Source organism: Halichoeres trimaculatus, unplaced genomic scaffold (genome assembly GCF_033239565.1).
Source record: "Halichoeres trimaculatus isolate MK-OKI-2021-1 unplaced genomic scaffold, fHalTri1.1 fHalTri1_scaffold_3, whole genome shotgun sequence".
Classification (NCBI taxonomy): Eukaryota; Metazoa; Chordata; class Actinopteri; order Labriformes; family Labridae; genus Halichoeres; species Halichoeres trimaculatus.
The window spans coordinates 27,045,375-27,072,279 of record NW_027437181.1 but is presented as its reverse complement, the minus strand read 5'-3'; the positions used below and the strand labels follow the sequence as shown (position 1 = coordinate 27,072,279).

The window sequence follows — 26,905 nt, the reverse complement described above, 5'->3', positions numbered from 1 at the left end:
GCATGCAGCATTTTGTACAAGTTAAAAAGAACTAATGAACAAATATCTAACGGAATGAATGTGAAGTGTCAGGTAAGATTTTTTTCATTCTTTTGAATCCTCCATTCTGAAGGATCTAATAATCTAAGTTGCAAAAGGTGAAACAAATATAAAATAAAATAAATAAAATTACAACAGAAAAATACTGCTGTCAGACGATAAAGCAACAGCACTAATGCACACACCATAACGCCAATACAAAAGCCACAAAACAAATGCCACAAAAACGAATGCAAAAGCCACAACACAACACAAGTACAGTTACAGTGGGAGTTTTCTTAATGGACACAAAAAAGTTGTGAGAGTAAGATAATGATTGTTTTGTTTGATAAGTTAAGGTATGATAAATATAGCTCTTATGCTAACGTGAATAAAGAAATATAAGTACTATGAAGAGTATCACTAGGTGACACCCCTATGAAGCTAGAGTTTTTATGGATGAAGTTAATCATTTACTTACTCTCACAACTTTTCTGTGTCCATTTGGAAGATATGTCTTTTAACTTACGTTGTGGCAATACTTCTGTCGTGATGTGGCGTTTGCATTTGTGTTGTGGCTTTCATCTGACGCCCACCGGCCACCGTAGAAAAGCAATGAAAAGTGTCCGATAAAATGCCCTGAGCCATTACGTAGTTTGAGCAGAAAAGAGTTCCTGTACGGGATTCAAAGCATTCTTCAAACTTTTTAATCTGATATCTGCTACCATCTCCTGGTTCAGATACAGACTGCAAAGCTGGCGTAGTTGAATTCAGCAAGTAAGCTGACATTTTTTTTGTATTTTAGATATTAAAGCAAACTGTAGCCTTCAAAGAAGTCTGAAAGTTTAAACTATAAGATATGAACACTGCTACAATGGCATTCAAGTCATATCATACTGTCCATTCTTCTCCTCATGTTTCAGCGTTTACTTTAATGACCAGTAGGCGACAGCAAAACTCAATTTTTCAGCAGGACTGAGTCCACCGTGTGCTTCAGTTTTTTTGCACAGCCTGCGTTGCCATGTCTGATTCTAAAAAGCGAATTTGCTTTTTGATATCGCTCGCTTGTTTCTTTAGAGGTGTTTTTGATTTGAGGAAATTGAATCTGTCCCTGAATATCACTAACAACGAAGAAGTATTATCAAGCAATGGAACAAAATACTAAAGTAAACAGTAAAGGGGATTTTCTTTTTTTTTTTATTTAAAACCATTTATATTTCCATTATTTCTAATTCAGTAGAAATAAAAGTATTATTTATATAGAAATTTTAAATTTCCCCAAAAAAACTAAAGTCATTTTGAGGTAAGTGTCCTGAACCCTGAACCTGAAGAAGGTTTACTCGCTGGGATCATAGACATAATAAAGATAGAGAAAATTGCAGAAAAAATTATAGTTTGTGCTGCTTTAAGATATTAAAAAATATTATTAAGGTCATTCTAAGTTCACTCAGCCCCCCGACATTGTTCAAACTGAACAAACATAGTCTCAGTCGTTTGTGCTACGTTAGTGCTGGTTTGTGCAAAAAAAAATATCGTTTGTGCTGCATTGGTTTTTAAGATAGTTTTTAAGAAGTTTATTATAAGGGAATGAGTCCCATTGTACAATGGGACTTAATGGAGAGCGGCACGGTTTTCCTATAAATATGTATATATTTTAAAAATATATTAAAAAATATTATTAAGGTCATTCTAAGCACAGCCCTATTACGGACAGCCATGCCACTCTCCATTGAGTCCCATTGTACAATGGGACTCATTCCCTTATAATAAACTTGTTATATCTTAAAAACCAAAGCAGCATAAACGATAATTTTTTCCACAAATCAGCACTAACGTAGCACAAACGATTGAGACTATTTTTTATTGAGTTTTGCGTTGGGTGGGGGGCCAACTCAGAAGTTGCGCTATTCCACTCTCACGGCTGTGCGCGCTCCCGTGGACCGGAAGTCAGTGTCTGGCATAAATCAACTTCTGACACAACACCGGTCCGTAGATAACTGCAGTGGGGATTGTCTTTCACCGGCGGAAATGTTCAAAACAGATGAACTTAAAGCCTTGGTCAGGGAGCGACTGACGGCTGCTGCTGAAGAAATATTCAACATCTTCGAGAAAACTCTGAAGGAATATGAGGAGACGGTGTTTCGTTCAAAGCAGCAGCAGGAACAACAGCGAGGGCTGTGTAGGGAGAAAGGTAACACCATTCACATTACTTTTGACCTCAACACTACCCTGTAACCTGGGACCTTGATTCTTTGTTTTATTTATCGTTATAATAATACGCACTGGGGCTTTTGTAATTTCTGTCAACTTTATCGACGCAGAGCCCGACAAAGAGATACAAAGTAGCCATTTTGCATCCCTACATGGGGGAGGGGATGCAAAATGGCTGTCACTTTGAACATGTACCAGACAGTAGTTTCTTTCTTGGTGCCTTTTTAAAATTTGCTGAATGGAGAGGTCAGGAAAACTCTGTCATATTGAAAAATCTTAAAGGCTACTACACATGCCATTATAATGTAGCACACCATATTTTAATATGTTGACTATGTAGCGTCAAAGAGCATTCAGAGTGGTAAGTGAAGTTCTTTTAGTCTAATCTTTAGCAGAGGGGTCTGACATTTTGTCAGCTATATTTTTGATAATATATACCTAGATTTCTTTTGATTAAACTAAAGCCTGCATCTCTTTTCTCATGTGTTGTATCCTTAGCCCCCCTGCAGCTTTGTCTCCAGGAGCATGACACCCCGTCTGAGCCAGTTGAGGAAGGCCTGGAACCTGGAAACATAAAAGAAGAACACGAGGATGAACTGTGGGCTGCTGAGGAGGGAGAAAACAAGGAGTCATCTGACATTAAAGACTTGCTCAATATAATATATGTGCCACAAAGTGGAAATGATGGAAGACAGACCTCACACCAAAACCAAGACTTTCAAATGAAGGGAAACTGTTTCAGCTCAAGTGAACAGTTAAAATCTGAGCACGGTAGAGATGGCCGTGATGTGTCACAGACAACCACTGACTGCCAGGCGAGTGGAGTTTGTGAGAGTGAATGGAGAGACTGTGGAGATACTGGAGGTAATGGAGATAAACAACTGCAAGATGGTAAGACATCAGACAGGATGTACACCTGCAGCACATGCAACAAGACCTTCAGGATTAAATCCGTCCTGACTCGCCACATGAAGACACACACAGGAGAGAAACCGTACAGCTGCAGTCTTTGTGGCAAACACTTCATCCAGCGCTCGTATCTGCAGACTCATATGAACTCTCACTATGGACAGAAACCATACACATGCCGCTTCTGTGGCAGAGGTTTCTCTCAGGTCGGGAACATGAATGCCCACATCCGAATCCACACGGGAGAAAAACCTCACAGCTGCACTTACTGTGGTAAAAGATTCAGAGAAAAGGCAGATCTCATTAAGCACCATATGATTCACACAGGTGAAAAACCTTACGTTTGTACTGTGTGCAATATGAAATTCACTGCTCAGTCTAATCTGACACGCCATATGAAGACTCATTCAGGAGAGAAGCCTTTTAGCTGTGCCTCATGTGGGAAAAGATTCATCCGTAATTCTCATTTGACCAGTCATATGAAAACTCATGCAGCAGGACATGCATAGCTTTTGTTGTTTGGTCCGAGGTATAGATTCTGTTTCATCATTCTTCTATTCATGATATTTTTTTCATGTAATGTTTTATGTTGATCAAATTACACTTATTTGTAGCTATGAATTTTAAAAGAAAAATAAAGCAAGGGGGCATTTCTACCTCTTTTGAAAACATAATCAGTCTGTCATTGCTGTCTCAATGCTCACAAATGATAAATGTTCTTTGATATGAATAAATGTCCTCCACACAACATAACAAAGTTTTTAAGTCATCTTTCCTACCCCATCAACCTCTCTAAGCTCTGAGCAACTTAAGAAAACAGGAAGATGTAAATGTTGAGGTTTTGTTTTTTAAAAGAACTACTCTTCATTGGGAGTATTTATGTTTTTGCTTATGTTGTAGTTATGAAGGCTATCTTCAGGACAATTTTTATTTGAGCTTGGCCAATATATATATATATATATATATATATATATATATATATATATATATATATATATATATATATATATATATATATATATATATATACCTCAGGAAAAACTGGACAACAACCCCAACCCCTGCTGACCTTTGTTTTGTTAGCAGAACTGGAAGTCACAGGAGATAAGATACTTAATGAAAATACAACTAGTCAAGACCTGAAGTCAGTGGTGGCCTGTTTGAAGATTTTAAGAAACCTCACTTAAGTGTACTAATCAATCATTTAAAAAAAAAGTGATCAAATTTTCTGATTTTATATTTCTTAAAAATGCACTCAATGTTAAAAGGCAGATGTGTATTATAAGTATTATTTTACAATTTGTATTTTTAGGATAGTTTAATGACTTCAACTCAATTCATGACTATTTTTTGCATGCGTTTACAACCTGTTACTGGTATATGTGTTTAGGCAAAATGCCAATACAAACCAATAATGTTTACTTAAACACAAATAGTTTCTCGAGATGTTAAAAAAATATTTATCATTTCTTAAGCCGTTTTTCTTGTTGGTCTTTTTTTTTTGTTGTTCTTTTGCATGTTGCGATGCACAACAAAATCAACCTTCAAACTTATTTCTGATGTATTAATTTGACTTCTGCTGTGATTATTACTCTCTATGCTCTATAAGATTTGTTTCCGTCAATGGCTTATGTTAAAAAAAAAAAAAAAAAAAAAAAAAAAACTAAGCGGAAGTAAAATTGTGTCACTTCCGTTGCGCGAAACTCAATTTGCGCGGAAAAATTCGGAGCATCTTCAGTGCAACACCAGGGGTCCTAAACTTCCACTGAAAACATGTTTTTAATCGTATTTCTTTAAACTCGCCTGTAGCTAATGCTGTATCTGTGATGTCTCCCGGTTTAGAGACGCAGATTCGATCGACTGTGATAAATGAGCCGTTAACGTCAGTGTCTGTCCGTTAAAACGAACCGTCGGACTGAAGTACCAGACGCTGCTAAATGCTAACACCTGTCACATTATCGAACCGTCTCATCATGAACAGAACCAAGCTGAAGAAAACCAATGTGAGTCCTCCAGGTTGTAAGTCATTAATGAACGACTGAACTTATGAGGTTGTTAAAGTATCGTATCAGCCTTTTGCTACGCCGAGTAATGCTAACTGTGACGCTTTTCATCTTATTATTGTCAGCTCTGTGTGTGTCTTCAGGTGTTTACCTCACTGATCCCCTCAGCACAGCCATGTTTGCTTCACTCAAGACAGCAACGTTGGATCATAGGGGAAAATGGCAGAAAACAAAACACTTAATGACATGAATTGATATCTCAAAATCCAGCTCAGGCTGTATGATAAATAGATGAATGGAGATGAATAGCCAAGTGTTTTCAGAACGCTAATGTAAAAACAGAATGAACAAACTGCGGCAGGAATATGTATTTAAATGTTTGCTTTGTATTTTCTATCAGGCTCCAGCTGCACAGAAAAACATCTTGTCTTTCTTTTCTTCTCAAACCCACCACAAGGTACATTTTGTGTCATTTTTCCTGTTTTATTCTGTTGTGTGCTCCTTTTTTTCTGCTTATTTTTATGCCTGCAGCTCATTTTTGTATATCTCTTCTATGTTCTGCATTTCTCATGAATTTTCAGTTTACCACTTGTATCTTACTGCTTGTTTCTCTGTGTTCCTTTTAGGACTTGACATCCTCCACAAAACTATGCTATGCTGGCACTGCACTCAACAAGACTGAACCTCAGATCAAAAATGATCAAACAACAACACTCAGACTTCAATCCCCCTCAAAAAGGAGCATCCACAGAGACCTCGAAAACCTCCCACCCTCTTCACCAGATCTCCTCCTCTCCGTGCCTGAGACCCCAAACAGCCAGATCAGACCTGCTTTTTCCTCTTCTTCATCCAGTGATACAAGTCAACTGGACTCCTTGCCCAGCAAAGAAAGGACTGGTATGGAGAAGCTCGGCCAGCTGTCCCCCATCTGTCGTAGTCCTCGCTCCAAAGGGCAGAGTGTGCTGAGAGTAAAGACTGAGGAGAGTGAACAAGTCAAAAGGGACGGGGGGTTTTCTGGCTCCCAAAAGAGACTTTTCAGCCCTCCTCAAGAGCCTCTTAATGCAAAGAGACCAAGAACTGCCAATTTACCAGCCCAAATCAGTGCACTCAGTCCAATTGGTAATAAGCTGAATGCAACAAGGCCTATCATTGGCTCTTTGAAGACACCTCTTTTGTCTACTGACCAGTCAGACGCTCATCAGAGAAAACATCAAGAGCAAAAAGATAAAAACAAGAAAGATTCTTGTTTCACTGTGATAACAGAGCAGAAGGCGGCAGAGGCAAAAGCAAGTAAAAATCAACACACTCCTACCCTTCAAGCAGGGGCACCCACCATCACAAATACAACAAGGAGAATTGTGAAGGGTGCAGAGGCAGACCTCAACAGCAAGCAGGAGGAGATGGGCCCTGAAAACACAGAAGCTGCAATAACATCAAACAGAGGCAGTAACCAAGTGCCCCCATCAGATCAGCAGCCAGCTGGAGGTACAGTGGATGTTTTGTAAATTGTAGTAATGACTTAAACACATCAAACGTACAGCATGCCTCTGAAGAGATAAAATACATCTCTATTTTGTCTAAAACAAAAAAAGTTGGCACATTTTTGTCATCCTGCCTTTATGAGTCTGACTGAAAATAAACACGCTTTTTAGGAGTTATAAAATCTGCAAGAAGCAACAAGATTTGACCCAGCTTAAGTGTTATTAAACTCCCAGATGTTGAAGTATCAAATCCATCCAATCACATTCTGTTCATGGTTTTTATCACCTGCTTATATTTTGTTTGGTTTCTCTTTCCATTTTGAACAAGCAGGAGTGATGTCGGGATGTCCTGACACAGATGAATTTGATGAGAGCTGGTTTACGGACCAGATGGATCCTAATGAAAGACCTGCCACAGAGGATAAACCCAAAAAGCCCCTGTAAGGAACACACAAACACTCCAAACTGGAGAGTCCTGTGATTGTGTTAGCTGACTAGCTTCCTTTTCTTTCTTTATTGTAGAAATTAACATTTTTGTCCAGAACACAACCACACACTAGAATTAATGTGGTATTGAGGAGTTAACTTTGGGAAAGGTTTTATCTTGATGTATGTGGTTTAATTTTTGGTACCAAGATCTTTGTGTTTAATCTCCCTGTTGAACAGTAAGGTACCTGAACACATCATCCTGTCCGGAGGCTTCAACAATCGCTACTGGGTTTTGGATGTTGAGGAGAGACCGGGCAGCAAAACACTGACCATCTCATGCTCTAGATCTCTACATCCGACTGAGACATGTCTGCTGAAAGATGGATGGTAATGCTGTCTACTACAATCCTGTCTTTCCTGGTGCACATCTCTTTGTAAGCAACCCGGAAGCTAGTAAAGAGAGATAAAGAGTAAGGGATGTAAAATGTTGTAAAAAGTTGTAAAAAGTTTGGAGCAAATGCTCTCACAATCAAGGAAAGCTTGTTACCTGCTTTAGTGCTATATTTCATTTGTGATTCATGTGTCGGTGTAACCACTGAAAATTAGAATGTGTCTCTTTATGAACAGATCTTCATGATGCATTTGTGTGTGTCTGTTCATTGCATGATAATAAAATGACTCTGTCTGTAGGGAGATGACGCCTGTCTGTTGTGGGGATGTGGTGCACCTGGAGGGCCACTCTGACGGAGGATCCTGGTTAGTGGACAGGGAGCATGGCTTCCTGGTTTTACTACCTGATAGCCTCATCTCAGGAACCACCATTTCCAACTCCATTCGCTGCATGAGGCGAGCAGTATTGGGAGACATGTTCAAGGTGAAAAGCTTTGCTGACACAGCTAAGATCACAACCTGCTGTTTTTATTGTTTGGTTATTGAGTTATTCATACAAATGTTTGTTGCACGTTCATCTTCTCTGCTAAGAGGCTTGCGTTGCTCTCAACATGTCTTAACACTGTTCTTCATAGCAAGCATCATTTATAGAGCTCTGGTCCCTGTCCTTTTGTTGTTCAAAGTGGTTTGTAAAGGATTCTGTAGTCTGATGGTGATACATTCAGTTACACTCCTCTTAACTTTCCTCTGGTTTTACTTCACGCCTCGATGCAGGGTTTTGACGGCGGCTCCAAACAAATGCTGAACGGCACCATGGTCCATGAAGTTTTCCAAAGAGCAGCCACAGCTAAAGATTTTTCTCTGGAGACTCTATCTAAACTGGCTGATCAGGCCCTGCACAGTCCTCAGTACCTAGGAGACATGTGAGTGGCTGGATTATATCTGATCAGAGTTAGACGCAGTAATGTTGCTCTGAACAAAGCACTTCTGTCGGGACTGCTTTGACACGTTTTAAAATGTGGTCTATCGCTTTCTGCTGTCTCTGTGCAGATACTTTGACCTTGTTTAGTTATGTGTTTGTGTTTTTTTTCCTGATCCTTCAGGTACAGTTTGGGTGTATGCCAGGAAGAGATGAAGCAGGAGCTGTTGGGTTATCTGCCTTCACTGGAGCACTGGGCAAAAGACTACCTCAGCTCTGAAACACCGAAAGCAATCAACATCAAAATGTACACACACATACTGTCTGTAAAAATATGAAAGAAGTGGTGCTTTTTTTTCGATCCCAGTTTTAATATAACGGGTCTAAATGATGTTATGTTTCTGTCTTAATCTGCTCAGTCCTACCAGCGGCAGAGCTCAGAGCAAGGATCAGGGCTCAGCCACTGCTGTCACTGTAAGTGAGCTGGCAGACATCGAGGAGAACGTTTGGTCGCCCAGATTTGGTCTGAAAGGGAAAATTGATGTAACAGCACAGGTTCGAGTCCAAAGACCACGAAACGGTACACACAGGACCCCGGAGGAGAGGATTGTCCCCCTGGAGCTGAAAACAGGGAAGGAGTCCAACTCAATAGAGCATCGCAGCCAGGTGGGTGGGCCACCGTGTGTTGAAGTATGCAGGTTGGGTTTACACTGATAGAGGCTCACACTACCAGTCTCAGGACTTCAGCATAAATCTGTTCCCCTGTTTACAGGTGATTCTCTACACTCTGATGAGTTCAGAAAGGTACAACTCTGAAGCTGGCTTTCTTCTCTACCTCAAAACGGGCAACATGCACCCAGTCGTGGCCAGCCACATGGACCGCAGAGGTACAGCTAGCCCACATCCATTTAACCCCGAACAGAAAAAAGTTTTATGATTAATTATTGTTACATCTTGTTATATTTTTATTTGAGCAACACAATATGATAATATACTTACTTGAGAACTTGTTGACTTATTGCACTCTCAAACAGTGAACAGAATTAAATATCCTGGTGATGGGGCATTAAAACCAAAAACTGTCCTCTCTCTGTCTTCCATCTGAACTCCCATAAACACAGAGCTGCTGAAGCTGAGAAACACTTTAGTTCATCACATTCACAACTGTGTGGAGAAAGAAGTGAAGCCAAGCCGTCTATCTAGACTCCCTGACATCCTGACAAACAGGCAGACCTGCCAGTACTGTCCGCAGAAGAAGAACTGTGCTTTGTATGAAAGGTACAGTCTTTTAAACCAAACCACAACTATCAGGTGTCTCCTCTTTGTCTTTCCCTCTTTGTCTCGCTCCGTCCTGTCTTTTGTTGCCTCTCTTTACTCCTTGTCATCTATCCTCTTTTTCCTTCAGAGCAGTGGATGGCAGCTCTGCAGATGATACTGAGGATGTTGTCCGTGAGTTCCTGACCCAGGAGACAGGCCACTTGACCCCACCACATATCAGCTACTTTTCTCACTGGCTGCTTCTCTGCTGCCTGGAGGCAGGGACCATGGAGGTGAAGAACGGACGGAAGCGTGTGTGGCTTCAGACGGCAGAGGAGAGGTGTGTAACCTGCACTCAGATTAACTCATGATGTGTTTCACCCTTTAATTCTTATTCTGTGTCCTGTGTTTCTAGTGAAAAGAGTGGGAGCTGTGTTGGAAACTTGCTGCTCAGCGGTGCGGTCACTGTGCAGTCTGAAGGGGTTTTCCTCCATCATTTCCAGCGGAGCGGTGCAGTCCAACAGAAGAATATGACTAATAGTGGTTTATCCAGTGGGGATCGCATTGTTGTGAGTGACCAGGAGGGTCGTTTCGTTGGTTTGGCAACAGGATTTCTGTGTGAAGTCAGCAGGACGCTGGTCAGCTGCACTTTGGACAGGTTAGTAAAAAAGCCCATGCATCATCAGGCGCCTCATTTTCTTTAACTAACTGCTGTGCAGGTGTCAGCTGCTCTGTTTTTGTGTTTTTACAGAAATCTGACAAAGTTCAGTGGTGTGTTGTTTCGACTGGATGGTAATGAAGGTGCGATGGGCTTCAGTAGTCCTCTCACCAATATCTCCAGACTGATGGAAAACGACCAGGACAGGTAAAGTAAAAAAGACCATCAAGTATTGTTAAACACACTCATCATTTAAAGCCCTATTGAACACTAAAAAGTTTTATGTCTGGTCATGTGTGTGTGTGTGTGTTCAGTGATCGGCTGAGAGAGCTGATTATTGACCTGCGTCCCCCAAAGTTTATTTCCAACCTCAGCTCTGTTCTGCCAAGAGAAGCCAAAGACACCGTGGCAAACATCCTCAAAGGTAACTAAACTACTCAGCTCAGATGTAATATTCTCTTTTTTTATTTTTGTTCCAAATGTTATTTTCTGCTTTCTGTTGCTGCCGCTGGTGAAAATTTAATGATTTGAGACATGACTTGATGATGTGACGTACTATAAGTCATGGTTACTGGAGTTGTTTTATACTTTATGTTCAATACAGGAAACTTCTCAGCCCTTTATTCTGTGTACACTTGAGGGTGAACTCCTGTTTGATCACTTCATGTGTTGTGTGTTTGTAGGCCTCAACAAACCACAGAAACAGGCCATGAAGAAGGTGCTGTTATCTCAGGACTATACACTGATTGTTGGCATGCCAGGCACAGGAAAAACCACAACCATCTGTACCCTGGTAACTGACACTGAACTTGATGTTACTGTGTTTGTTGTTTTTATTTATTCTTATTGTGTTGTTTCTTCTTAACTTTTTTTATTACTTTTAAAGTGACCTTGAGTGTTATGAAAGGCACTTTTAAATAAAATGTATTGTTGTTATTAGTATCACCTTTCCTTTCTACTCCTTTATCCGTCACCTTCCAGGTTTCTCAAATTCTTTTCTGCTCTTTTGTCCTTTCCTTTTCTTTCAGGTTCGAATCCTCCACGCCTGTGGGTTCAGTGTGCTGCTGACCAGCTACACACACTCCGCTGTCGACAACATCCTGCTGAAGCTGAAAAGGTTTCGGGTGGGATTCCTGCGTCTCGGGCAGGGGCAGAAGGTTTGCTATAAATCATTTTAAATTAAAAGAACAACTCTTTAGTTCCTTAAAAAGGATGCATCGACCCAACTTTTTAAGTTCTGATACCAATATTGTGTTTTCTGGACTTTGGTATCTGCTGGGACACGCCCACTTCAGTCAGACTAAGTGGCAAAACAAACCCCACTGTACCTATATGATTCAATTTACAGTTTACCATGGATTGACCCGAGCGAATATACTTATTATCTGTTTGTACTTTTGGTATTTAACATAGACTGTATAATTAATGAACGTTTAGTCTCCGCGACGGTATTTAAGTTAAGTTAATATCAAATACTTTGTACAACACAGCTAGAGCTGCTCGTGCCTGAGTTCCCCTTTACTTGGAAAAATGGGTTAGCCTCAGTTTAAGTTAGTTTAATCATGTCAAGCACAATTTTCAACGTTCACACAAAGACAAAAAATGTCTCAGTTATGAAAAATATGATGAATACAAAATGCTAACATTTAGAGATTTCGTAATATAAGGAATGATTTAACCCAAAAAACATCATAAATTAGCGTTAACTGACACAAAATGGGAACCCCAAATCCAGCTTTTGTTGCCTGGATTGTTTCTGTAAATTGCAGTGATCCATCAGTTTCTCTTCTCTTTGTCTTTTAGTAGCCTGTCAAAAGATAGCCCTGATTGCTTTTCAAACATGTTCATTCAATCAGTCCCGCAACAGTGCTTCCCCATTTTTTTTTTTCAGAGTTTAGACAGTATTTAAGCCAACGCTGCCTCCAACTCCCTCTTTCTGCCACTCAGTGGGCGTAACCGCAGCGACTTCCAGCTGCTGTGACATTATGTGCAAACTCTGTATTATTTTAACTGCCTTTATTTCTCAATACGAGGATAAGACTGAGAACTATGTTTTGGCACCCTAAGTTTTGTAAGTGAAGAATTAAACTTGGGCATATTCCAAGTTGCCATCAGAGGTGTCGGCAAAGTAAGCGTGAAATACTTCCAAACTGCTAAAATGCAAATGAATAGCAATACTGTGCAGACCCACTGGTTTTCATAATGTAATACATACACACTTTTTTAAGTCTTTGACAAAGCGATACCAGGATCAGATAGGTGCATCCCTCTTCCTTAATAGCATGAAGTACAAACTTGTCAAAGACATGTCACAGCAAACGTTTCCAGAGGCATACCTATATAAATGTGTAAAGTCAGCAAAAAACTTTTTCAAACATCAGCCCACCAAAAAAAATTAAAGCTCTTGTAGTTTTGGCCTCTTCTGAGGTCTTCTCATCTCCTCTGCTCTCTGCTGCCAGGTTCATCCTGACATCCTGCCTTACACAGAGGAGAGTTTGAGGAAGAAGGGGGTCCACACCGTGTCTGATTTGGAGCAGCTTTACAACAAAGAGGTAAAGAGTTGGTATTTGAGCTGTCTTTGAAGCAGCCCCTAGCTCATATTAATCCATTTTCAATTGTACTTTTTTGACGTCTGAGCTCAGCGATTATGATGTCTATCTTGTCACCCATAAAGATTTATTTCAATAGCAACCTTGTACAGCTGAGTTCCTGTCCTGTGTCTTTTCCAGCTGGTTGTGGGAACCACCTGTATGGGCATCAAACATCCCATTTTCACACGCCGTCGCTTTGATTTCTGCATCGTGGATGAAGCGTCACAGATCAGCCAGCCGATCTGTGTCGGCCCCCTGTTCTACGCCAAGAGATTTGTCCTTGTGGGGGATCACCAACAGCTGCCACCAATCGTGCAAAATCAAGAAGCCAGGTAAAGTGAATGAATCTTTATAAATAGTTTTATGTTGATCACATCTGAATACTGGAAGAATATTTTTAGAGCAGTTAATGAGAGTGAATATGAAAGTCATCATGCAACTAAAGGTGGCTTCAGTCTTTATTTGATGCATCATTGTAGAATGTCAAACTGTCATGTTTCTTTGCAGGTCACTTGGGATGGATGAAAGTCTATTTAAGCGACTAGAGCTCCACAGTGAAGCGGTTGTTCAGCTGAATGTACAGTACAGAATGAACAGGTAATCTCACACACACACACACACACACACACACACACACACACACACAGTGTTGTTTTCATCACGGGCTGCTTGGACCCTCGTCCTGTTCTTTCATTGTAGAGGAAACTAAACCTCATGTGCTCTGTTTCAGGCAGATCATGTCTCTCAGTAACTCCCTGATGTACGAGGGTCGACTGGAGTGTGGGTCAGAGAGGACGGCCGAGGCCCTGCTCAATCTGCCCTTTCTGCTCTCTGTCCAATCAGAGCTCAGTTCACTCTCTGAGGCTGATCCCCAGCCCGACCTGGCTTGGGTGCAGGCTGCAATGTTACCTAGCAACCCTGTTTGCTTCTTGGATTGCTCAAAGGTTGGAAGAATTAGCATCATCCTTTGAGTTGTTTCTTTTTTGTGTGATAGAAATGACAGATATATTTATACTTAAGCATTTGAACACACATAATTATTATTCAGTCTAACTCTTCCTTGTGTATTTTTAAACTGACATGCTGTAGTTCAGATGTGCTTTCTAAAGGCTGTATTGGTCATGTGTTTATCTTGTTCCTCTCTGCTTCCTTTAGGTGCCGGCATTAGAGTCTGTTGAGCAAGGTGGTATAAGCAATCACACTGAGGCAGCTCTCATCCACAAGTTGCTTTCACTGCTAATGAAGGTACAGCAAATTTTTAAATGCATTGCAGTTTGAAAATTTCACAAGACCTGACTTCTCTGGGGGATAAGAATCTCTCATGTGTTAAACAGAAATGGGAATAAGTGGAGAAATAATCAGTGCACCATATTATCATAACTCTTACTTTTTTGTCTTTAGGCAGGGTGTAAGGCCAGTGATATAGGCGTCATCACCCCCTACAGACAACAGCTGAAAAGCATCTCTTCTCTGCTGACGTCCTCTTCCTTCACTGGTGTGGAGGTGAACACAGTGGACAGATACCAAGGACGTGACAAGAGTCTGATCGTTCTGTCCTTTGTCAGAAGCACTGTAGAGGAAGGACACGTACGTTTTCAGAGTCACCTATCTCCTCACTCCTCTGTGCTTAGATCTGTGCTTAAAAGAACAAGCAGCTAATGAACACTGAGGTGAGAATCTGACCTGATTGTCGCCCGCTTCTTTTTCCACAGTTAGGAGAGCTGTTGAAGGACTGGCGTCGTCTGAATGTTGCAATCACCAGGGCTAAACACAAGCTGCTGATGGTGGGCTCTGCCACAACGCTGAGACGCTACGCTCCTGTGGAGAAACTACTCAACCATCTCCAGCAGGAGAACATGATATCCTTTAAATATACACTAAAAGTAACCTACATGTTTTACTACTGCACTTTAACACCTGATACTTCAAATCTGTTGGATAGCAGGTAAATAATGACATACCTTTCTTTCTTCTTTTATCATGTCATTGTTAATATATTCTGTCTGTTTTTATTTCCCTTGACACTAACTTCACATTATCCAGCTCCCCCCGGGTGCCCACAAAGCCTTACCGAGCCTCTCTTTGTGAATGAAGTCTGTGAAGCCATGGAGGTGTTTCAAGTTGCTGTTGAGCAGCAAAGAGATTGCCTCTATCTGCAAAAGCACTGAATGAAACCAAGACGCTGTCATTTTAATTTTAAGTGGCTGTAAATTTATTTCTATCTGGTCTTCTGGAAAAATGAAACTTTGTGACCTACAGACCCAGCCTGTCATCTAGACCTCCTATAGCGCCGAGCAGAGCTCCTCCAGCAAAGCATTTGATGTGATGCAACTAATCTTTGGTAAAATAGTAATCAACACACAAGAAAAAGTAGATGTAGACACTTTTTTATTATTTTTTATTTTTTGGTTTAGAACACCAGTTTAACCTTCTAGCTGATGTTGTGAAATATGATTTTCAAACTGGATTGAAAATAGTCCAAATTATTTTTGGTACTTGTTATGTCTTGACATGGAATTTTATATGTAGCTTTTAACTACCTCTATTGATCAGCTGTGACAAAATTAAGCATGACATCCTCATCATTAACTTTGATCCTGACTTTTTTCTGTATTTAATTTGCTAATTTTATTTTTTATTTTATGTGAATAAATATTTCCATTAAAAACTGAGTGTTCATTTTTTATTACATCTCACAGTGTTTTCATAAGAGTAGTGTTTTAATAAGTATGATCAGACAGGACATAAATGTATCTAAGTAATCTTAGCTTTTGTGAAATCAGTACATGAGATCATTTGTACCGGCATCATCTCTCTCCCATCATCCCTGGTCTCTCCTCTCTTAGTAGAAGTCTTTGCATCTACAGTTTGATTGTTCCCTGCAGCACAAAGACGGCCTGTCCAGCTATGTTGATCCTTCCATCGTCTCTCACTTCAAGTTCCAGCTCCCCTCCCCGACTGGAGCACTGGTAAGCTACACACACACACACACACACACACACAGGATCACATTTTTCTGTTTCAGCTCTGTAGGATTAATTGTTGTATTGCTGGGTTATAAAAGAAAAAAAAACGGTCTAGATTTGACAAGTTTTTTAACCAATTGAAAAGTCACTAATTTTTTTTCCTTTAAGCTTAATTACCCAGCAGCTTCTTCTTTCCTAGTTTCTTAGACCAGTAGCTTCCCAGCACAGTGTGAGAGGAACCTGCAAAGGGCATGGATGTTAGACCAGAAGCACCACTTTTCAACATTGTTTGTGTTTTTACTGATAGCTGTTGATGGTGTTTGAATCTAATTGTTAGAGCATATGATCAAACACTAAACACATTACAAAAACAGCATGTTTTTCATGTGGATGTTGAGAAAGTGTAAGAGTATGATTGGTTGTCTACCTGTGACAGGATCCTCGGGGATACCATTCCATGGAGCAAAGTATCTGGAGTAGAAATCGTAACCTGGTTGACAGTCGGGAGATCCTGTTGGCAGATAAAGGAGGACATTCTAATTAAATAAAGATTATATTATCATCATTTTGGTGGACAAATTAACCAGTAAAAGGTTAAGCATTGCAACTTTCAGGCTACAAACAGGTGTCGCTGGTAAATATGTAACGTCTTCATTTGGTCCTGTTTAATGACAAACAATGAAGCTATCTCATGACATCCCTTTAACACAGCTAGTATATATTTTTGATCCTCTCACCTTTCATAGTAAGGATTACCCCCTTAACTCTTCCACTCCTTTCACTGCTTAGAAGAGCTGCAGGGTCAACTGTGAGACTGGTCAGCACTGACCTGGAACACACACACACACACACACAAAAACACAAATGTAGTCCACCTGGTAGGATAAAAGCAGGTATAAACTAGAGACTGTTGGGACGACTGCTGGTTGGTAGTGGGTAGTTTTATGTAGCTGTGAAGTCTTGTCTTTGTGTGTCCACTGATTGCTTTTGTAACCTGTCACAGCTGTCAGCGAGTCGAACCAGCAGTTTGTTGGTGGAGGAACTCAGACAGACGTCCTGGACTGGGTGATCTCCAACTGCAGCCTGTAAAGTGGAGCGTTTGGGACACGGTGAGATAGACGAGTACAACATCACAATCACAGTGGATCACCTGAGAGTATGTAGGGAGGAGAGGAAGTTTTAATTTTCTATTCTTTAAACTTATTTTAAGGTATTTATGGTAACCTAACACCAAAAATATTCTAGCCAACTGTTGAATAAACAAAGTAATGGGATCAGAGCAAAAGAAGCAGCAAGTTGAAACTGTCTGGCAGCACAATGTAGAATATATGATCAATCGTTCACCATCAGTGTGAAGTATTAAACTACAGAGAGTGTTAAACTCTAAAAATAAGATATTGACATAACTTGAGGTTATTAACATGTAAAGATACAGCTGAAGCAAGTTTGCCGACACTCTCATACTCTTCAATATGAGATCATATCCTGTATATTCTTGCAAACACTGATCCTACAGTGTGTTTTAAATTACTTAAGTATCTTGAATCTAACACTATAATTTACATTCTAACTCTGGAAGCCAGGCAAGGGACAAGGGTTGCAAATTAGCCATGATTAGACACCTATACTGTGGCATCTGCTTTGTATACTTTATGAAGCAATATTTCACACATTTGTCAGTGTTAGAAAACAACACATTAATAAGAATCAGAACTGTAACTTCACTTTCAGGGAATCTTACTGACCTTGATGGTGTCTCTGAATTCCTTTGGATCCTGGGAAACAGCATTTGGAAACAGAAAAAAGAAGCTGTTACAATAATTGCTCTTAAAGTATTTGGGTGTCTGATTATGTCTTCATATCTGTCAGCCCTGCAGATCTCATCTGTTGAAATTAATTAGAATCTCAAGGCAGTTAGCTTTTATTAGACAACTGTATCCCAATGTGTTTGTGTGACTTTATACTGCACCTCTTGGGTTGGTGGGTTTAGAGGAAAGTCCATGATATACTGTTCTCCCTGCTTTGTGACTGTCAGTTCTCCACTCTTGGTCTCAAACACCAGTACAGGATTCTGGTTTTCTATCAGACATGACAAATAAAAATGATAAAAGGGTGGCAGGTACTTAAGTGTTCACATATCAAGGACTTATCTTAGTTTGCTGAAGTCAATGCACTGACTGAATTTTACATGTAAATAATAATAAAATGCCATTTATGACCATTTTTCATATTGTTACTTATCTTACTCTCGTACTGAAACAGCACTGTTGCAGAGGCCAGAGTGGCATGTCCACACAGATTCACTTCATTGGTCGGTGTAAACCATCGCAGACGAAATCTTGATCCTGTTAATCACACTGGATTATCAGACAGGTTCTTGTACACACATACACACCTGTAGCGTGAAAATGTCTCCAGAAATTAGGATCATTACCATTTACACAGTATGAATACATCTGAAAAAATGATATACGAGTCATATTAATGTTTACAGTGGGCAATTTCTTAGCTGTGAGTTATTCGCATTCATCCAGAGGCACTGAGTTATACTGTATGTTCTTTCTCATGCTAACCTTTTTCTGGGATAACTGCATGTGATTAACCTTTTAGGAGTGGAGAATTCCCAAAAATCATGACAGCAGTGCTTAAGTTTTCTTGTTACAGTGCTTTAATTCAACCTTTTTTAGTTTTTATGGTTAAATTGACTGATCTGTTTGAATGCAAATACTTAAAGATTTTCAGGTGGTGTGTAAAAAAAATCACTGCACACTGCATTACATTGTTCTCTTTATTCCCAACAGTGCAAGACTTATTTGTGATTTGAACATTGTTACCTACTAAACTGCTGAGGACATATTTTCTTCCATTTTGTGCACACACATGAATACACATACTATCCTCAGTTAGCAGCAAAAAGCTTTGCAGCTGTTACAGCTTTGCAACCCACAACCAGAGTTTCTTAAGCAATGCCTTACATGCTTGTTCTTTTGAGTTTATTCCCATAACCACTACTTTTCTCTGGGGCTTAGTGGAAAAAACATCTGGCATTTATGACAGCTTAGGCAGTTTACTGTTGCTGTAACCTCTTGCAAGGTCACAACAAAGGTTCTGTTGTGTTTGTTATAAAAATGTTTTGGAAAACCCCCTTTAGATATCAAAAGTTGCAGGGTTTTTTTGGTTTAAATGAATAAGTGATGTATAAAATGTAATTGTGGTAAGTTCAATGGATATGGTCTGACCTGTGGTGAAAGTGTCAGTGGGGTTTATCCTTGTGATGAAAGCTGTTTCTGCCAGGTTCATCTCTGCTGCTATTTTCTGATATAAGTCCTCAGTCAGCTCCTGATGGAAAGGTACGCAAATATTAATAAACACCAGTTTGACATAGTATCAGTCTATGCTGCAGAAATTCAGACATGCCACGTTGCTCAAACCATTACAAGATGCTTTACGGTAAATTACACAGTAATGTGGAGCATGGGCAACTATTGCTGACTGAAAGCGTCTGAAGAACCGTTATTCAGTAACTGAGGCACAGCGCCGATCACTCAGTTTGACATGTGTTTATCATTACTTGCATGTAGCTACGTCATAAAGTATTTTACTCACGTGCAAAAGAGGACAAACTGCTGCTGGGTTCCCTTTGAAGGGTAAATTAGTAAAGGCATCTACTGTGAACACAGGAATTTCCATGATTGTTGAGAGGAAGCAGGCTGTAAACAGAAACTCTTTAGGGACAGAGAGGATTGACAGTCCCTCTTCTGCGGTCAGTGGACTTCACCCTCTCCGTTAGAGTTTAACAAACGCCCCTCAGTGTCGACTTTTTCACCATCAGGGTTGCCAGATATTCAACATGTATCAAAAGACATCCACGCTTCACTTTGTGCCTGACTTTATTTCCTTCATATATTGTTTTATAGACTTAGGTTGAATAACCTACTCCTCCAGCAAGGCAGTTGATGAATTAATCGTGTATGGGTCATAGTTCGCTGTACCTTTACATTGATTAGTAACATAGTTGAAATACAGTTTTGCTCAAGATTCCTCTTACCACAGACTTGGGGAAGAGTCGCAAAGTCAGATTTACGTTTCTCTGCCATTACAGTTCTCTGCGATAATGAAAAAAAAATTGTCCGTAAGTAATTTGTTAATCACTAAAAAAAATTATTTGGACGCAGGGCACTGTGGTAATAGGCTATACCAACCAAAATCCACATGCAATGTGCAATGTTCATTACAGCTCATAAATTCAGAAATAACATTTTTTACCTTCACGACGCTTTCTATTGATATTGAGGCATTTAAATAGTTTAGAGGTTGTTGCTGTTTACTTGTGTTTGGGTGTCGTTGAAAACATCTATAAACAAATAAATAAAAGATCCAGGCGTCATTTACTCCAAGTCTCGCGACATCATACCTGGACTGGTTTGCTAGAAGTGACACCTGAGGCTCGGGACAGGAGCAGGAGACCGGGGACAAGAGGCGACTGTAAGGTACATTTGTCGAGATATACTCAGCGCTAAATACATGTTGGTCATGAGTCAGTAACATGTCAAATGTTTAAACTGTGGAAACGTGGGACCGTTGGGGATTGAACGAGTTAGTCTGATTCATTTGACCGCTGTCAGTGTCCTACAGCTAGCTGTTAGCATGCTAAATGCTAATGCTACCAAAAGCTAACGGTAGCGTCTGTCTGAAAGTAGAGAAACGTTAGCATCATGAGCTAACCCAGCATCAAGGCGAACTTCAGAGAAGTAACTTAACCACCAAACAAACAGTTTATTTCAGGATATGTTTGTTCATGTGGGGGTAACTGGTTGTACCGTTGAAAGTATAACATAACAACAGTCATTTACACAGCAGGAAGAAGAAGGAAGTTAGAACGTTAACGTTAGTTAAGATGTAGGTGCTTCAATAACTAGTTCAGAACTGATTGTGATGTTATTACCTGACTTACAACTTTGAATGAAAGGCTAATACACGACTTTTGCAGCCTAACTAACTTCTTACTATGTCTTGATATTAATACTCTTAGAACATCTGAATATGATATACGTACATCCTAGTCAGGTATGCAGGTGTAAGCATACCTACCAACAAACGTTTCATTTTATGTGTAGCAGAATCTTTCAGTTGAGAGAAGTTAAAGGGTTACAAGCTGGGCGTGTCTGTATTTTATAAAAAAAAATGTCCAGGCAGTGCTTTGATGAGTTTCTGCTGTGTTGTACTCTATGAGGAGGTGAGGATGTCTCTGAATGATGAGGGTTATGTGGTTCGGATCAGAGGACTGCCCTGGTCCTGCACGCAGGAGGAGGTGGCCAGTTTCTTCTCAGGTGAGAATACACGAAAGGTTCTTCAAAGCTTGACACTTGAATATTATAAGACTGATATACCTGCAATATAGTATACTGTACCCATTAATGGCCAGGAAATGTCTCTGGGGTGGCAGCCTTTCAAAATAATCTCATGAATCATACTTATTTACAGACTGTGACATCGTTGGGAAAGTAAATGGAGTGTGTTTTACCTACTCGAAAGAAGGCCGCCCCAGTGGAGAGGCATTCATTGAACTGAAAACAGCAGAAGATTTCAAGAATGCCCTTTCCAAGGACCGAAAATACATGGGACACAGATACATAGAGGGTAAGACACAGAAACCACCATAATAGACTGATAGACTGGTGAGTGTTTACTTTGTGCAGAGTTTGTCTATGAATAATGTTTGCATAGTATCACATTACTGATACAAAAAGTCATAGTGCACTCTGTGGCTGTCACTTTGTCCCCTGAGGATTTTTTATCCCTTGAATGTTTCACATGCAGTAAAATCATGTTGTTTTATTATTTTCCTGTGCCAATATATTTTACAAAGTGAGTGAGCAGTAAGAAATTTGTGATGATATACAATTGTCCTTTCAGATTTTGATACGTGCATGCTTGTGTGTGTTTCTGTAAAAGTGTTCAAGTCAAACCGCAGTGAGATGGACTGGGTGCTGAAACGCAGTGGTCCTGCTGACTATGACAGCTGCAGTGGCTGCATGCTAAGACTTAGAGGCCTTCCCTTTGGCTGCAGCAAAGAGGAGATTGTTCAGTTTTTCTCAGGTATTTGCATGCTCAAAGTCTTGCTTTTTACTCCATTAGATTGTACTGGTGTAAGACATTAGCTGTAAATCTTGACTTAATTTTTATCAGACAGTTTGTGTTTCAGTTTAGGAAAGGGTGCTCACAGGCTGTATCTTGTCTTTAAATAATCCAAAGAACAATTTACTGAATGCTCGCTGTGCAGAAAGGAAAAGGGAAAAATGTTAAAAAAAGAATTGTGATGCATGATTTTAACATTCACTCTTCCTTTGGTCAAAATTGACAGTGCAGTGCAGTTCCACATGATATTTTAGGCCTCTGTTGAATTCAAAGGGAAAAGAGGAGGATAAGTTATACACAAAGAGCACCTTTTGATTGTTACATTTCTTTTCCAATTGTTCAACCACAAATAAGACTTGATATCAGCATGTGTAAAAAAAGGTTTACAGCATCATCAGGCTCCTTTTCTATCCTCTACTCTAGTATCAGAAACCTCGACCTTGACTGACCCATAAATATCTTAATTACCCACAGCTACATTTTTAACTGTTACTAATTAACACATGGGTTGTAGCATATGCCATCACATGTCAGCAATTGTTTACCAACAATGAAATCACAATAAATCAATAATATCACAAAGTGGTACTGATTTGACAGTCAGTGTACCTGTCTGTGCGTCATGGCTTTGAGGCGCATTGTGTGTTTGTTTATGTAGTATAGTTATCCTGTGTTGAGTTATGTCTCATGTTAGTGTTTCTCAAACATGTTAATTAAAGCTATGTTTGTGCTGTATGACTTTAGTTTTAGGCCTCTTTAAAGAGTATTAGAGATAGGGTGGGCTGGGCTGGTTTGGCCGAGGGTACAACCAGGACACTGATCTGGGGTCAGTACTGTGATTCTGCCTATTGGCAGCTTTCATCTAGATTAACCATCAATTATTTTTTAAGAATGTGTGTCATTCAGCTCTTTAACAAATAGTTAAATCAGTGGCCTAATTTGTCTGTGTATCAATTTTACATTCCCACCTAAATGATATATCTGCTGACTCCAGGCCAGTTAATGTTTAACTTTTCCCTCTAGACACATTTCAGGTCACAATATCAGAAGTCATATCAGAAGTACAGCTTATTTTAATTTTGTGTTATCATGACATATTATTAATCCTGAAAGCTCCAGTGATTAAGTGGGTGTTGTTCTATTTATTCTATCAGTCTACCTACCGACCTATGTATTTATGTGTGCTTGGGTTGAAGGGTTGAGAATCGTGCCAAATGGGATTACTCTGCCAGTGGACTACCAGGGGAGGAGCACAGGGGAAGCCTTCGTGCAGTTTGCCTCAAAGGAGATAGCAGAAAAGGCTCTGGGGAAACACAAGGAAAGAATAGGGCACAGGTGGGACAGACGGGAAGAGGACGGGCTGGACTGGGTTTGGCATCTATTCTAGAATTTAATGGGTGGTCATAATAGAGTAATTATGGTATTAATGGGATGGGTTCTGTTGTTGTTGAATGATAAGCATGGGTTGGTGTGCAAGAATATTTATGGTAACACAATAAAAAAGTGGATGAAATAATTGGGTGGGTAATCTTATATTTATAACTGCTAATGGGGGGGGATTTCATGGGATTATGACTCATAACAATGGTGACATGTTGAATTATGGGATGGAAAGGGATGCATTAGTTACTGAGTTGGTAAAGGTATTCATTGACACAGTCATATACTTATCTACCTTAGTCCTGGGAGTTCTGTTTAATAGTGTTGGAGCATCATTTGGCACTTAAAACATATTTGACATAATCCCACAGTTAATTTGCTGTGGAGGAGGGGATTAAGTATAAAGGTGCAACAAAGGTCAGACCAGTTAGACTAAACCAGTTAATCAGTAATGCAGCATCTAAGATGGTTTTTTTTAGTAAGATGTAATGAGGTGAGGTTGGTGTACAAGTTCTTTATTTCAGCCCTTAGCCCAGCTAATGATGAGGTTGTTCATTGTTGAGACACTCAAATCCAAGTAAAGAAACCTCCATTTAGATTCTAGACACTATTCTGTGTTTATCTTTTTATGTGTAAGTCATATCAGTGTATGCAACTCAAGCTTGGGTATTTCTACACCTTAACCCTCTCCTCTGCCCCCTCCACCTGATGGGCTTCTCATATTACAGGTACATAGAGATTTTTAAGAGCAGTCGAAATGAGATCAGAGCCTACTATGAGCTGCCCCGGCGGGGGATGGGAGGCCAGAGACCAGGGCCCTACGATAGACCCATGATGGGAGGCCCCAGAGGAGGGTTTTTCGGGGGCGGGCCTGGCCGTGGTGGGGCTCTGATGGACACCATGAGAAGTGGTGGAGGCTATGGAGGAGGTACGTACACATTATTTCTACATGGTGTATTTTAAATGACCTCGAAACTCTGTACGGTTAAAACACCTGTTATTAAACACCAATATTAAAGATGCTAGACTATGCTAGACCTTTTCAGGATCACTTTGAAGCTCCTCACAGCCCCTTCAAATTCTAGCATCCTCAAACAATCTTACTTTATGTTTCTTGATGCGGAGTTAATGACTGTTTTAGGTGTGTTTTAAATATGTATACAAGATGAACTGAGAACTTTCTCTATGGTCCAGTTGGTTTGTTGTTTTGCTGTTTCCAGTTTTATATTGGCTCATTAATCTTCTGTTCAAAGAAAAAATGAAAGTTAGACAGTAAAAGGCCAGTCTGTTTTTGTGCAGTCGTGACTTAAACATGTTTTGCCGTTTCATGCGTTTGTTTCTGCAGTGGTTCCAGATTGAACTTACCTCCCTTGCTTTATGTTTTTGTCTGTCTCCAGGATATGGGGGCTTTGACAGCTACAATGGTTTCAACAATTACTGCTTTGGCAACGGCATGTTTGATGAGCGAGTGAGAGGAGACAGGGGAGGAAGAGGTAAAGTCCAGTAATGTCTACCTGCTCTGAAGTCACTCAGAGTTAATGTTTGAAAGCCTCGGTTATGTTGAGCTGATCAGTTAAGCAGCATCTTTCTGAACATTTTTATATGCAAGTGTTTGATTTCCAGCAGCGTTTCTTTCAAATCACTGACAGTTTGAGGCCACTGAGCTTTACATTTTTGTCAACAGTATCAGGACTGGTTTACTCAAGCTGTGCATTGTGACTGTCTCAGTTTGTAGATTTCTTTTGTTTCAGTTTCACTTTTTGTTCGATTTTCATGGAGAAAAATCAGAGGTGGTATGTGTGAGATCATGTATGAAGTTGATGATGATATGTTTATGTGTTTGTGCTCAGGGATGGGAGGCCATGGCTACGGTAGTCAAAGTGATGGGTGTTCGGGGTTCCACAGTGGCCATTTTGTCCATATGAGGGGGTTACCTTTCCGCGCCACAGAGGGAGATGTCGCTAAAGTAAGAGGACCCATTCAAATATTAAATACTTAAATTCTTTCTCTTGTAGAACAAATTAACTTTTGAAGCTGTTAAAATTGAATCTGTAGACCCTGAAAGGTTAATCTATCAGCTATCTAACAAGCTGTTTCACTGAATAACAGCTGTTCAGGAGATGTACTGACTACGTTGTAAACCTTTGCCTGTTTGTATTATTTTCTGTTGTATGTGTAGTTCTTCTCTCCTCTGAACCCTCTGAGGGTCCACATCGACGTGGCTCCCAACGGAAAGTCAACAGGGGAAGCAGATGTGGAGTTTCGCTCTCATGAAGACGCCGTTGCAGCTATGTCCAAAGACAAAAACCACATGCGTATGTCCTCCATTTTGACAACTTTTGAGGTGTTTTCGATTTTACTTAGATGTTGGGTAATTATCTAATCAGTAATTTTCTCCACAGAGCATCGCTATATTGAGCTGTTTCTGAACTCAACAGCCAGCGGAGCAGCTGAAATGAGTGAGTCCCCTTTTATTAAAGATCAGGTTTAACAGCTTCTTTTGGTCTGTAAAAGACATCAATGATACTTCATGATATGTGATAATACTCAGCTGTACCTGTTTGTTGTTTTAGTAGAAAACACAGAGTTGTGTTTTGATGTGTAATAAACTCACATCCTTCAAACCCCTCGTACATAGAGCTAACTTTCATCCTCTCCCAGGTCGTGGAGGTGGTGCTTACTACAGTAGCTCAGGAGGAGGCGGAAGCTCACGGAGTGGCGGGCTGCGAGGTGCATACTGATGATGTCATCCCACTCTTCTGATCCATCCTGGCGTTTGTCTTGCTTGTCTTTAGGCCACTTGATTACAGTTTTAAAGCAGGAAAGCTGATCTAAAGCCAGAGGTTTTTATTATTTAAATTGTTTTTGTTCTAAAGCTTCACCTCAGACACCAGATGTGATCTGAACACGCTCTAATTTACCATTCCTAATGGCACATGAAGAACAAAGTGAAGGATCACCTGAAAAACATCTTGTTCATCTCATATTTTTACAGCAATCTAGTGTTGTATATAATTCTTCATGGTACACATGAAAGTCAAATAATTATTTTGTGATTTGACAAAAAACAAACACATTTTTTCTAGTGCTTTGAATCAATGGGATATAATTGAATGTGTTCGAGTTAAGTGACTTTTTTTGGATGCACTTTAAACAGCTGAAGCGAGTGATGCTCTTTTGGAGATATAGCAGTGTGAAGAAAGGATAAGAAAGTGTAGATTTCTTTAAAAATGTATCTTTTCTGGTTTGAACCGGTAGCTTTAATAACTTGTTTCACAAGAATTTTGGATCGTCTCACCTTGTGCTGCACAGATTCACCTGGGTTTCAGATAATCTTCCCTGCTTTGAAAAGTTTGATAAATGTGAGCCAGTGTGTTTTTTATGAATGTTTTCACAGTTCATTGCAGAATTTAAAACTAAGTTGAATATTAAATTCTGCTCTCAAAGAGTGGAAGTAAAATAAATCCTCTATATTTGAGCTGTAAGATAGCTTATGCAGCTGTTGTACATTTTGCTGAATAAATTTTATATTTAATCCTTCGTGTTTTCTCTGAC

General features: G+C 39.9%; 4 protein-coding genes across 7 annotated transcripts; 3 read left to right on the top strand and 1 right to left on the bottom strand.

Moving 5' to 3' along the window:
- The first annotated feature begins 1,956 nt into the window (after positions 1 to 1,956).
- LOC141788012 (uncharacterized) lies at positions 1,957 to 3,877 on the top strand. The gene is made up of 2 exons (XM_074666796.1): positions 1,957 to 2,209; positions 2,728 to 3,877. Exons 1-2 carry the CDS (start codon positions 2,047 to 2,049, stop codon positions 3,645 to 3,647), a joined length of 1,083 nt encoding a protein of 360 aa, XP_074522897.1. The 5' UTR covers positions 1,957 to 2,046; the 3' UTR covers positions 3,648 to 3,877.
- A 959-nt stretch (positions 3,878 to 4,836) lies between these two features.
- dna2 (DNA replication helicase/nuclease 2) lies at positions 4,837 to 15,281 on the top strand. The gene is made up of 26 exons (XM_074666106.1): positions 4,837 to 4,889; positions 4,981 to 5,141; positions 5,542 to 5,598; positions 5,768 to 6,626; positions 6,954 to 7,062; positions 7,289 to 7,438; positions 7,742 to 7,925; positions 8,216 to 8,364; positions 8,545 to 8,667; positions 8,780 to 9,026; positions 9,133 to 9,247; positions 9,482 to 9,638; positions 9,766 to 9,957; positions 10,033 to 10,275; positions 10,369 to 10,482; positions 10,590 to 10,699; positions 10,959 to 11,068; positions 11,304 to 11,432; positions 12,735 to 12,827; positions 13,005 to 13,198; positions 13,374 to 13,463; positions 13,597 to 13,810; positions 14,022 to 14,111; positions 14,268 to 14,453; positions 14,579 to 14,727; positions 14,903 to 15,281. Exons 2-26 carry the CDS (start codon positions 5,076 to 5,078, stop codon positions 14,952 to 14,954), a joined length of 4,182 nt encoding a protein of 1,393 aa, XP_074522207.1. The 5' UTR covers positions 4,837 to 4,889; positions 4,981 to 5,075; the 3' UTR covers positions 14,955 to 15,281.
- A 152-nt stretch (positions 15,282 to 15,433) lies between these two features.
- On the bottom strand, positions 15,434 to 19,629 carry LOC141787592 (phenazine biosynthesis-like domain-containing protein 1). The gene is made up of 10 exons (XM_074666114.1): positions 19,439 to 19,629; positions 19,072 to 19,171; positions 18,079 to 18,177; positions 17,802 to 17,911; positions 17,578 to 17,607; positions 16,827 to 16,915; positions 16,570 to 16,661; positions 16,260 to 16,343; positions 16,010 to 16,072; positions 15,434 to 15,840 (listed from the first exon to the last, which is right to left on the bottom strand). The coding sequence occupies exons 1-10, from the start codon at positions 19,520 to 19,522 to the stop codon at positions 15,728 to 15,730; spliced, it is 864 nt and encodes a 287-aa protein (XP_074522215.1). The 5' UTR covers positions 19,523 to 19,629; the 3' UTR covers positions 15,434 to 15,727.
- A 588-nt stretch (positions 19,630 to 20,217) lies between these two features.
- Positions 20,218 to 26,844, top strand: hnrnph3 (heterogeneous nuclear ribonucleoprotein H3 (2H9)). Of its 4 annotated transcripts, none has more exons than XM_074666110.1 (11): positions 20,218 to 20,322; positions 21,066 to 21,162; positions 21,317 to 21,472; positions 21,788 to 21,931; positions 23,167 to 23,305; positions 24,079 to 24,278; positions 24,748 to 24,843; positions 25,201 to 25,316; positions 25,530 to 25,665; positions 25,753 to 25,809; positions 26,012 to 26,844. In XM_074666110.1, the coding sequence occupies exons 2-11, from the start codon at positions 21,075 to 21,077 to the stop codon at positions 26,089 to 26,091; spliced, it is 1,212 nt and encodes a 403-aa protein (XP_074522211.1). In that variant the 5' UTR covers positions 20,218 to 20,322; positions 21,066 to 21,074; the 3' UTR covers positions 26,092 to 26,844. The 4 variants fall into 4 exon arrangements, with proteins under 4 accessions (XP_074522211.1, XP_074522212.1, XP_074522213.1 ...); XM_074666111.1 differs by having other exon boundaries at positions 20,219 to 20,322; positions 21,069 to 21,162; XM_074666112.1 differs by having other exon boundaries at positions 20,240 to 20,317.
- Positions 26,845 to 26,905: the final 61 nt, after the last annotated feature.